We start from the raw sequence: 13,340 nt of genomic DNA, 5'->3' as shown, positions 1-13,340 counted from the left end.
GAATCTGTCTCTCCACTTGTTGAATTTCTAGTACGTACTCAAGAACACGTGAAACTGTAAATTTAAATCAAACAACATGTGATATAATACAATTTAGATCATAAATTAAACCATGATGTCTTTTAAGGAACAAAAGCAAAGCAAACCTCTGTTGGATAATTTAATAAACAACCCTAGTCCTAATAATTGAAAAGGTACCGTAAATGTTTTGGATTGGAAAGATTTGTTCACCAGAGAAGCACTGGAAGAGGAAAATTTTCTTATCTCGTTATTTAAAGAGTTGGAAGGTTGAGGCACCAAGTTTCATGAGTCTGTACTCTGTAGCATACAAATGGTGAAAGAACGTCTGCAATAATGCCATCTAAACTGATATTCGCCCATGTTCCATCGGAGAAGACAGGCAATTACCGATTTGAATCCAAAAACTGAGACCATTTCATCTGCAGCTGGAACTGGACTTTGTTATGTGGTACTGTAACCCTGCAATTGACCTACCAAGCAAATCAAAGTTCCACATGAAATTGTAAAGATACATGATGCACTCGAATCAGATTCATAGGAATGCAAAAAGGAAACTGAAAAATAATAGTTATTTATATGGTAATGAATCTTACATAACACTCATTTGAAAATACAGACATGCTAGCTGAATAGCTGAATACAAAGCCATAAGATGCTCATGATGACATGCAATTCAGTATCAATATGCCTTCGTACATAATTGCTACTAAATATTGGAAAGAAAAAAAAATAAAAATATTTATGATGCTGGAAGGCTTGCCCATAATACAACTGCAGCCATCCTAGTTGTGATTTATACAGTTCCTACCAGAAGCAACTCAAGGCTCAGCCTCCCGAGGAACAGGAGGAGCAGAAGCATCATTTCCCAAAGTAGAACCTTCATGAGAACTGGATTGAGCGGAACCTTCATTGGCTTCTTTTAACCCTTTCAGTCTCCCCAGCAGAAGCCCCCCAGCAGAAACATGGGAACTTGCTTCGCTAGATCCTTCCGTTGAACCTTTTTGCCCTCTCTTTTTCTTCACCTTTTGAGCCCAACCAACAAGGCCTGCTTGCACATGCTCCTCAAATATTGATTTCTTGAAAGTACTTCCCATCTTTTCAGGAAAAAAAAAAGTCAAGCTGAAAAGTTTCACAAGCAAAGGCACAGTTACATTTAAACACATTGTTACCCACCTGTGAGACAATGGCATAAAGGGGAAGAGTGCTGTAGCTACAGAGTACCTGAATAAACACCCTGAATTGAACAATGGTGTATATTGATTAGCAGGGAGAGTTATTCAACCAAAGTAGTACAGGATTTCAGAGGAGAAAAGGTCAGCAGTTTCTACCCTATAATTAGCCGTGGAACGATATATTTGATTTGTCCCATTATGCAGGAATCAAAACCATATTGAACCTGTGGATGGATGTAGCATACTGTTATTGATATTATCAATTCCATCTCAATGAATCCATGATGAAAACACACCACAAAAGATCAGCTTACCCAGATCCAAAAGAAAAATGCAATTTCAAAAGCATTTTGGAAGAGGATGAAATGGATCAATAAGTGGACAAAGCCAGGCCTGTGGAACCAAAAGTGATTATCTGATGGTTGAACTACTAGTTCCCCTTCTATGGCTACATGTTTCTCGGCAACCTCGTATGCCAACTGGTTAATTACATGCTCCAGCTTAGTGCCAACAGCGAGAAGAAGCTGAAAAACAATTGCTTACATGAATCTTGGAATAGGAGTAACAAGACGTAGGAAAGTGGAAAAATAACCCACACCAAGGTAATTGCAGTTTCTTATAGAAAGCCAATGAGCTAGCTCAATCAACAGGTGATCAACTTACAAGACTCGAGTTCAAGTCTCCTATGAATCCAAACTGTTTCTCATTGCAAGCCAAGTTTGCATAAACATGCCCATGCTATGCATTCATATGAAAAACTGATTACAAGAAAATACAAAAGTGCAAGGGTGCATAAATGCAAGAAATAGTTCATATACATTATATTAAAAATTAACCATACCACTATGATGACTATTTCTATGTGGATGATAGTCATTTGAAGTCTCATTTGGGTTAACTCACACTATTAATCTGACACCAAGAAGTAGCCAGGGGTTTGGTGCTCATGGAGATCTAAAATTGTTTGTGGATTCATCTACATCTCTAAATGTTGAAGGGTATGATTAACGGTTTCCACTTTGAGGAAACTCCATGCATCAACCACTGTGCTATCTAAAGATCCAAACTAGTCTTAGTTAATTGTCAATAAGAAAGGTAACAACTTTTGACAAAAAAAATCTGATAGTAAAAAAAGATGCTGTCCCTGATTCAACCACAATACAATGTCCTCCATGTTCCATTAAAGCAATAACTTGTAGTATAGAAGTAATCACAAAAGACATCTAAATTAGTTTATCTTCTTTTGTAACAATACCCCATCTCTTAAGGATTGCATTCAAGATGGAAATCAATGATGATCAAACTAGAAAAATGCTGCTGTTTCATGTGAGTGACTGAATTTATGGTAGAAGACATAGGCAGGAAGCATTAACAAAAAAACCACACTCCAATTGGAACTCAACAAACTGGACACTCGTCTAAATAATGTCAACCTTTTAGAAAATTGGGGTAGGCAGAAGCAGGTCATGTTTCAAAAACTATTGTCAATGTAACTCTCTAAAACAAAAACTATAACATTAATGACTTGGATTCAGGAATTAGAATTCTTGTATATAGACTCAAGCATGTTTATGACTTTGTATGTAAGTGATGAAAGTTTGGAAGAACTAGGGCATTGCATGTTCATTGCAAGAAGAGAGAGAGAATATTTTCTAAGCATGTTTCTGCATTTTTCCTCTAATCAATCTCCCTCCAGAACATCACAACATTTTGTGATTCAAGTGTTTCGTGAATCAGTGTGATCTTTTTTAGGGTAGCTGAAACAATAAAGTACATTAAAACACCACAAAAATTCTTAGGAGAGGACAAAGAAAGATGGCACATGTAAATTGGTAGAAATAGAATTAAAGAGTACAAGTCTACTCACAATTAAAGGAATGAATGCTATCCAGAAATATGTGTGCCAACCTGCATGAGAAAAAAGAGAAAAATCACATCTAACAGATATATCCCAAAATGAGCAGAGACAACAAAAACCATATGCAACAGTTATCAGATTTCAATTTTTCCTTTGTGTTAGGAAATCTATTTATGGCCTTAGGAATGCAGTCTAGAATTACAGGATTCATGCTACAAAACTCTGGTATTCTTCCAAAAACAGTAACTTTGGGAATTTAGAAACCTTGTTTTCAATAAATTAACTTCTTTGACCCTTACAGGGTAAAAAAGACATCGTGACTACTTAGTACATGTATAAACTTGCCTTGTTGAACCAACCTTCTAAGTTAAATATTTTATAAATTGATGACTATCACCACCTTACTAGCTATTGCCAGCAGAAATAGCGATAGATGATCCACATCAAGCAGGAGAACAATAAACGGGGACAAATCGCCATAGTCCAATTTCAAAAAACAAAGTATATGACTATTAATTCAATCCAATGGGCAGTAGGTGCATATAAATCAGTGATCCGGAATAAGAAAGCGTGGAACAGACTTATAGTATACTCTCAGGGAAATAATAATGAGGATAGATCAAAGAAATTTAACAAATGAGTACAGAATATGTTGGTTGGTAGTTTAACAATTCAAAAGAAAAAAACTCAACATGAACACCAAAAAGGTATGATTAAATTTTGCTTCGAAGAACCTAGATTGATTTTCTGTAGTGAGAACGCAAGTGTAAAATTAAAACAGGAGAGATGCAACAACACTCGACAATTGGCACAAATATCAAGTAATATGGTCTACAAATTAATCAGTGGAGGAAGAGCATACCATTGATATTCAGCAATAAGAAGATGACCACGAAAACCCAAAGATACCAACTGCAGCCATAGAATTGAGTGAATAAATGAGCAAATAAATATAAGAAATGTAATTAGACTAAGAGTATGCAAAACAAGCAATATGAGTGTCTAGCCTTAAAAAGGTATTCTTGGACATCACTTGCCTTATACCAACAACTGTCTTAAAGTCATCTTCGAGGGAACGCACCATGTATCTGTGAAAATTAAACTTTGGGTTTCCTCTGGTATGTGTCTGCAGAACAACCAACAAATACACAGAGAAACAAGTAATAAAATGCAACATAGGACGATGCAAGCTAATGATTGTAAGACAAATCTGACCTTGCATAAAATACTTTACCATGATAAATCCTAGCCGTAAAGTTATGTAATCTGACTTGGTCACAGACGCATAGAATTGCTTGAAAAAGGAATGCTGAAGAGGAACAAAAATGAGAGGAAAAAAAAAATCAAGATCAGGACATGGTTCCTTGAGTTGCCAAAAAGATACTGCTAGTTGTTCTCCTCAAATCATTTTTAGTGGTTAAAATTAAAATTATTTCCTCAGGAGGAACGTGCTTTATTTTGTTATTGATATCACAATAATGAAAAAAGGAATGATGATTAGATTTTTGGTTAAATGTCAAAGTAAGGAAGAGCTACATATTTTTTTTTTGAGAGGATATGAAAATGATAAGATCTGCAGATGATGATTGCAGCATAATCATGTAGCCAAATGACCTGCAAAATGACTTGTCTGACCAGGCAACTTTATTTGATGGCCCCAACCCGCACAAATTAAACCCGCACAAATTAGACTACCCTGAGTCCAACTTTGTTTTAGGATTCATTTCAAGTTCCAACTCAATTTTTGAATTTCCTTTTCTGGAGAATATTCTTATCTGGTGTGGATAACTTTGTTTTAGGATTCATTTCAAGTTCCAACTCAATTTTTGAATTTCCTTTTCTGGAGAATATTCTTATCTGGTGTGGATTGTCTATGTGTATTACGGGATTTCCTTACGAGTATACCTTGTACAACAAGGTTTTGGATTTGGGCTACCTCTATAAAGTAAGGGTAGAATTATTACCCAGATGACTTACCCTATAGAGAATATATATCTTGTTTTGAAATGCTTTCCATAATTATTGCCCAGTTTGGCATAACTTTCTGAAAATGAATAAACATGTCAATCCACTCCAAACTCCAAGCCGAGGCAAAGAGGTTCTTAAACCATATGATGTGATGCCTCTTAAATGTCCATGGATCCCAGTGAAAGACACGGAGACCGTTTGCAACCGCGTTCCCTCAAATTTCAAAAAAAGTTTTTGCTAAAAATTATTATTTTTTTATGTTTTCAGATCGTTTTGATATGCTAATCTCAAAAATGATTTTTAAAAAATAAAAAAACATTATTTTGATGCATTTCTAAGCGAAAAACATTTTGAACCGCAACCGCTACCACAATCCCAAACAGGCCCATATGCTGAAGAAAGCAGGATAAAATAAAAGGGGGGAAAACAGACTTACCAGCCATACTCGTAGGGCTGAATTTTTACCAATTCCCAAAAAATGCTCCTTGATAAAAGTATGTTGTTGGACATGGGTGAACTTTTTTTTCAAAACTGCAAGATCAAAGCTCACATATTAGAAGCAATGAGGAAAACTAACTACTAAAATGGTTTTCTAAGAAATTGGGAAAGGGAAACTGATTGTGTAAGCCATTTTTCCCCCTCATCCACTGGGCATGAAGTTAATCTGGAATAAGGCATTGATCAATCAACTTGCGCTCTTACTTCCAGTGACAGAACTAAAAGTTTGTGAGCAACAACGTTTTCAAGGTATCCAGAAAAATGAATGATAGATGCAGCTGCTAATTATAACGCAAATCAAAGACAAGGGTGCACAAAAATTTGCCAGATATTTTTACCTTGTTCTGGATCACAGCGATTGTCTGCAATTTCATTCTCCCAGTGTTTCCATTGACGAATCTAGATCATGGCAATTGATCACAAATGAATCATAAAACATTGAGAAAGAAAAATGAAGTACCCTGACCACCTTAAAATTTAAACAAAAACTGAAGAATCGTATTAGGTACTCACCCTTGCACCTCCAAAAAGAATGGTGAGAACACAGAAAGTTACATGGACAATGGCCAGGACAAAGATGAAGATATGTAGATGGTGTATGGCTTCCAAAGATAACAGCGGTACCTTGCCCTGAAGAAAGGAAATAAAAGAGAAAAATGATGTGGGAAATCATTGTGATTTATCAGCACAGATGCAGAAACCTAGAGTGTCAAGAAAACATGAATTGCAAAAACAAATGCATAGGATTAGACTATATCACTGTGCCACAGCGCAATCTGAAAGAAGAAACTATAAAACTGTTCTTCTTTTCCCTCCTTACATTCTTGCTTCACCTTTTATTTAAACAATTTAGTTGTTGTACTAGATTACAGAATAAGGAGTTCAATAAGACCATATTATACACATATAATTGGAACAAGAAAGTCAATCAGGAAGCAAGGAAAAAATAAACAAATTTTACCACCATTATCTTAACTTGGAATACACCTCGTTGAAAATTGATTTTTAAGAAATGAAAAACACATCACTAAAAACTCATGTCATCTTTAATCGTATGTATAGCTCAAGAGCAGTTAATATTGGCATTTGTTTTACCACTAGCATTTAAGAATGGTGATAAATAGAATGAAAAGACAAAAACAATGATTATAATCCAATTCTTTTTATAAAATTTATGAAAACTGATGTTATATAAAATTGAAATTCACGTGGTTATAGCTAAGCAGATTAGTTCAAGAATATAGCAGAAAATGGTTAATCATGTACTGAAAATAAAATGAATCTCGCTAACATAGAATTCCCTTTCAACAAACATTGATATTGAAGAACTCTTGCTGTTCTTAATTAATCCCAAGTGTGTATCAACAAAATTGGAGATAAAACTAAATCTGATTCTAATGACACAGTGGCAGCCAAGGGAACAAGAGTATCCAGTCAAAACAGAAAAGATTGTAACTGATATTTTGTTACAATTGTGATAATGTTTTTGATTTTTGAATAGCTTATGTATAGGAGGAAGTTATGGAGAGTTTGTATTTAAAAACAATACATAACATACTTCATATGTATCTCTAAAAATAATCAAACTTCTTTACTCTTCAAACCTCTCTTCCAGTTAACGTTTACATGGTATCAATGCCCCTGACTCATGTCTAAACTGATCCTCTTCAAGATGCCTGCCTCCCCAAATTCTTAAACCTCAAATGTAACCGAAACCAACCGTCCCACCTTCAACCCATCTTCCCATATCAACCTTACCAAACTCACACATTTAAATTACCCAACATGGAAAGCCACTATGTTACCCTACCTCAAAGGCCAGAAAGCTTACGGATATATTGATGGCACCATTCAGCAACCCGCAAAAACCATCACTGCCCGTGATGGCTCTACAATCCCCAACCCATTATATGATATATGGGAAACCCGGGATAACCTTATTCTTAGCTGCATAAATTCTTCTCTTTCTGATGAAGTACTTACCCAAGTTGCTCATTACAACATCTCTGCTGAAGTTTGGATGGCTCTAAGCTTTACTTTTGCATCACAATCACGTGTTAAAGCAGTAAATGTTCACTCAGAACTCTCTACCCTACAGAAAGGTAATCAATCTGCAATTGATTACTTCATGACAATCAAACATCTCACGAATAAATTGGCCATAACTAGTCAAGCTCTTAAATGTGATGAAATTATAACATATTTGCTTGTTGGGCTTGGTCCAGAACATGACTCTCTTGTCTCCATGATATCTCACCAAGATAATTCTCCGACCTTAGAAGAGCTTTATTCCATGCTTTTGACATGTGAAGCTTGCATTCAGCATAACAACAAACCTTTATCCTTGCCCATGGCTTCGGCCAATGTTGCCACCCAACAACAACATTTTTTGGGAGGCCGAGGTCATGGCACCTTATCAGCTCCTCGAGGCAAGGGGCATTATCCATTCAATGGAAACCATAGAGGTGGCCGCAACAACACTAGTGTATCGTGTCAATTGTGTGACAAACTTGGTCACATGGCGGAAGTGCTTTGATCCAAACTTCCAAACACCACCACCTCACCCAAATCCTCAAGCAAACCTAGCCTCCAAGCAATCTTAGCCGCATTCAACTGAACAAGAGTGGCATCCCGACACAAGAGCAATGCATCATTTAACCAACAACATAAGTAATCTGAATATCTGAAGTGATGATTTTCCTGGCAATGATCAAATTCACATTGGTGATGGTATTGGTTTGAAAATAACTCATGTTGGAACTGCCTCTTTATCTAACTCATCTTCATCTTTTATTCTTGATAAAATTCTTGTCGTACAACAAATTACAAAAAATCTTCTCCCTATTAAAAAATTTGCTTAAAATAACGATGTTTATTTTAAGTTTCATAGTTTTGTTTTTCTACTTGAGGATTACTCAAGGAACGTCCTACATAAAGGCTCTAGGTCTTTATTGCTTCTCTCCATCCCTTCAACGATGATCTGCCTTTGTTGGTGCTCGCATCTCTATTAAAAACTATCATCGTCGTTTTGGCCATGCCTCTTATGGTATTGTTTGACATGTGCTTAGCAATAATAATTTACCCATTGGTTCCAACAGGAGACAAAATATTTTTCTTGTGTGCAATGGCTAAAAGCCACAATTTCCCATTTTCTGCTTCAATTCCTTCTGTTTTAAGACCTCTTGAATTAATTTATTTTGAAGTCTAGGAGCTCAGCTCGGTTATTTCTAATTATGGATCTTGTTATTATGTTTGTTTTTTTGGATGCCTTTACTAAATTTATTTAGCTATTTCCATTGAAATTGAAATATGAAGTTGAAATTATTTTTATTCAATTTCAAAAATATGTTGAAAGGCACTTTGATTTACAAATTAAGGCCATTCAAACCGATTGGAAGGGGTGAGTATAGACGTTTAAATACATATTTCAAAACATGTAGAATTCAACATCATTTAGCCTGTCCGCATGAACAAATGGATTCTGTTGAACGTTAGCATCGTCAAATTGTTGACATAGGCTTAGCTTTACTAACCCACTCAAATTTGCCCAAGCCTTATTGGGAAGATGCTTTTCTAATTGCCACTTATATTATTAATCGTCTTCCTCCCAAAGCACTCAACAACAAATCACCTCTGTTTCCATACCGAAAAGAGTCCTCCACATCTAATCTTCCCATACTAGAAATGTTTTACTCACCTCCCTCCTTATGTCAACCGAATACTCAAACTAACCATGCAGGTCCAAATCAGTGTTCCACTGACCAGCAGCCAAGTGAACAAGTCACTTCACAAAATCAAGTAACTTTGGATATTCAATCTACTTTGGCATTCTCAGGTGTTGCTCGTGTACCAAAAAGGAATCTCACTCAAAATTCAATTGATGTGATGGAACTACCTCACCAACCAAATCCTCCACATTCCCAAGTTAATCAAATGCCACGCTGCATGCTTACCCACTCACAAACACAATCTCTCAAGCAAAAAGCTCCTTACATTGGTATAACCCGTTAACCACTCCCTCAATGTTTCTTCACTAATCATGTCTCATCTCTTACAAAACCTACTTGTTTCTCCGAAGTTTCTAAACATCACTACTGGCGTCAAGCTATGGACATCAAGTTTAATGCTCTTGTAAAAAATGGTACCTAGGATCTTGTACCTCCTACACTTACAATATTAATCTTGTTGGAAATAAGTGGGTGTTCTAAATTAAACGACAAGCAGATGACAGTGTTGAGCATTTTAAAGCGCGACTAGTGGCAAAAGGTTATCATCAACAACCAGGTGTGGACTTCACAAAGGCCTTTAGTCTTGTGGTTAAGGCAGGAACTATACACGGCAATGGAGCATTCGACAGATTGGTATCCAACATGTATTTCTACATGGCTAACTGCAGGAAACAATGTATATGCAACAACCTTAATGGTATGTTCACCTTGATTTTCCTACTCATGTGTGCCACTTAAAGAAGAGCTTATATGGTCTTAAACGGGCTCCACGAGCCTGGTTTTCTACATTGACTGCAACGTTACAGCAAATGGGATTCATTGGTTCAAAGGAAAATACCTCCTTATTCACACTTCATCACAATGACTTCTCTAATTTCATCCTAATATATGTTGATGATATAATCATCACTGGGTCCTCTTAAGATGAAACTGAAAAATTTATTAGCAACTTGGAGATATCTTTCCCAAGAAAGACTTAGGCAATCTATCCTATTTTCTTGGTGTAAAGGCTTTGTTCGATGATCATGATCTTTTTCTAACACAAAAGATATGCGACTGGCCTGTTACAACGAGTTAACATGCATGAAGCAAAGCCATGTTCAACTCTAATGAGTACCACATACAGGTCATGATTTTTCTGACCGACAACTTTATAGAAGCACAGTTGGTGCATTACATTACTTGTGCTTCACTCGTCTAGATATTGCTTTCACAGTTCACTGTGTTAGCAAATTCATGCATCAACCCAAAGACACTCATTGGCAAGCTGTCAAATGAATCCTTCGGTATCTAAAACATACAATGGGCTATAAACTTCATTTACAAAGTACATTAGATCATTCTCTTCAAGCATATAGTGATGCTGATTGGGCTGACGACAAAGATGACAAATGTAGTATTGGCATACAGCATTTTTCAAAGATCCAATCTTATCAGTTGGAGCTGCGAACAACAACAAACTGTTGTCCGAAGCAAGACTGAATCTGAATATAAATCCCTTTTCAACACAGCAGCAAAGTTACATTGATACTTCATGATATGCAGCTTCCCCTGATGACAAGTCCAAAATTATGGTGTGATAATATTGGTGCTACCTATTTGTCCTCTAATCCAATCTTTCATGTCAGAACTAAACATATTGAAATACACTTTCATTATGTTCGGGATCAAGTCTTAGCTAAAAAGCTTCAAGACTCCTTTCTCTCCACTACAAATCAGCTTGCTGATTTATTAACAAAACCACTGTCCTCTGTCCGTTTTCATCTCCTGAGAGCCAACCTTCATGTCCAAGATCTGCCCATTCGGTTGAGGGGGCGTATTGGAGATAAAACTGAATCTGATTCTAATGACACAGTGGCAGCCAAGGGAACAATAGTATCTAGTCGAAACAGAAAAGATTGTAACTGATATTTTGTTACGATTGTGATAATGTTTTTGATTTTTGAATAGCTTATGTATAGGAGGAAGTTATGGAGAGTTTGTATTTAAAAACCATAAATGCATACTTCATATGTATCTCTAAAAATAATAGAACTTCTTTAACTCTTCAAACCTCTCCTCCAGTTAACGTTTACAAAGAACAACAACAATAATAGTTGAGAAAATAAATAAATGTTACCTTTTTGGCACAATAACCAAGATTGGCTTCTGATGCTTCAGCCAGAAGACGCCTAACAGTGCCAGAAATGGTACCAGGAAAGAAGCTTTGAAAATGTTTAGGTGTAGTTGTAGAATTGGACCCAAGTCCTTCTTCCTTTTGCTTTTCACTAAGCCTACAAGGAAGCAAGTCGTTAACCACATTCTCTCGCACACATGTTTTAGCTATGCTGTTCTGGGAAACTGTCAGCAATAGAGATATGAAACCCAAAAGCATCAACTCTGTCAACAACAAAAAAGAAGAAAAACTCCATCAAAACACACAGGTAAACTGTTAATGATGTTTGTCTGTGCAAAACATAAACACATAACTGTCAGAAAGACAACATTAAAAGGACAGATTCGTTTGTCAGACAGTAAAATGCAAAGAGTCTCTTTTTTCCATTATTTTACCAAGATCATTTTAATCATTAAAAGAAAAAAGAACAGAAAAGGACCGACTCTCCAATTCCCCAGAAAATCCTAGTACTCAGACTTGGGGAAAAGGTGAGAAATTTAGGGTCATTCCCATATAATTAAGCGAATACGATGCAACAACGCAAAAGGGTAGAGACACGAAAGCTAAATATGAATGCATGGATAGAGAAAAAGAGACCTTCTTTAACTTTTTGAAGGGCTTCATAGAGGGGTTTCTGGTTCTTCCTCCTGAGAAAAATCCCACAATAATGAAGAAGTCTTTCAACAGCAAGAGAAAGGGCGACTATGACAGTGCACAAAGCCGCCACCACCCATGTGGGTGTGTACTCAAGCGTCTCTCCTTCGCTCTCACCACTCATCTCCCACTCACTCACTCTCTCTATAACCACTATCGGAGTTTTGTTCAATCCCAGGGAGGCAGGCTAAAAGACAAATAACTAGCACGAAGCTGTTTCAAATAGTGTAGTTCTATATTTATAATAATAAAGTTAAAAAAATCTTATCAGTTCGAAGTAGATACTTTTATGTATCTCTGTATGTAAGTCACTGACGGAGATGGAGACAGTTGTCATGACTCATGTGGTCTGTGTGGTGTGAATTTTGGAGAGAAAGATATTTAGAACACAGTAATTTTCATGGTGGGAAGTTTGAGAGTTTAAGTATGTTTTATTTAAAAATATATTGAATTATTATTTTTTATTTTTTAAAAAATTATTTTTAATATTAAAAATACAAAAATACAAAAAAAATATTAATTTTAAATAAAAAACTTTTAAGGATCTCTGCTGTGTCATAAGTGTTGGTGCGTAGAAATCTTTTTTTAATATGAAAGTATTTTTAAATCAAATTATCTATTAATTGAAATTAAGTTTTTCTAAATGATTTTAAAGATGCATTTTTATTAGATTTTGGTTATTATCTTTTAATAGAAAAAATAAAGATATGAAGATAAAAATATATTTAGTTAAAGAGATATAAATATAAATTTAAAATAAATATGTTTTTGAAATAGTTTTAAAGTGGATTTTCTATATCAAAAAAATACAATGAAATGCTCTAAATAATTTTTTTATCTTTAAATAGTCAAAACTAATAATATTCTTATTCTTAAAACAATTATTAAATTATATTGAATTTTGGTACTACAATCGAACATATTATTATTAAATGTTAAAGTCAAAAAACTTATTTAAGAGAATTGATAATTTGTTTATGCTTGAGTAATTTAATTTTATTTGTGATAAGAATATAAATATTTAAAATTTGGGATGCTTCTCTTTTTCTATCCCGAAACTTCCCATTAATTGATTTGTGAATTGAAGGAAGAAGCCCAATCAGTGTAGCTACGTGGTTTCCAGCGCCTCGCTGAGACTGCTTCACGAGACTGCTAAAAACACTAACTTGACTTGCCCCAGCTTGACGTGTTCAGTTGTTAGTGGACAGCGCTTCTCCTCGTCCCCTTTCTGCATTCGCATGACCTAAACTTCTGGTATGCTTATCGCCCTGAAGGATAAAACCCTT

The 13,340-nt window shown here is 35.6% G+C and overlaps 1 protein-coding gene across 1 annotated transcript; it reads right to left on the bottom strand.

Annotated features, from left to right (window-relative positions):
• Nucleotides 1–571: 571 nt before the first annotated feature.
• LOC133669753 (MLO-like protein 1) lies at nucleotides 572–12,402 on the bottom strand. Its single transcript, XM_062090018.1, has 13 exons — nucleotides 11,998–12,402; nucleotides 11,365–11,624; nucleotides 6,031–6,147; nucleotides 5,856–5,916; nucleotides 5,456–5,550; nucleotides 4,286–4,360; nucleotides 4,089–4,177; nucleotides 3,914–3,963; nucleotides 3,061–3,101; nucleotides 1,508–1,717; nucleotides 1,350–1,417; nucleotides 1,195–1,255; nucleotides 572–1,115 (listed from the first exon to the last, which is right to left on the bottom strand). Exons 1-13 carry the CDS (start codon nucleotides 12,176–12,178, stop codon nucleotides 840–842), a joined length of 1,584 nt encoding a protein of 527 aa, XP_061946002.1. The 5' UTR covers nucleotides 12,179–12,402; the 3' UTR covers nucleotides 572–839.
• Nucleotides 12,403–13,340: the final 938 nt, after the last annotated feature.

This window comes from Populus nigra, chromosome 12 (assembly GCF_951802175.1).
Source record: "Populus nigra chromosome 12, ddPopNigr1.1, whole genome shotgun sequence".
In the NCBI taxonomy this organism is placed as follows: Eukaryota; Viridiplantae; Streptophyta; class Magnoliopsida; order Malpighiales; family Salicaceae; genus Populus; species Populus nigra.
The sequence above is the reverse complement of the archived record's forward strand: the minus strand, read 5'-3'. Positions and strand labels throughout refer to the sequence as shown.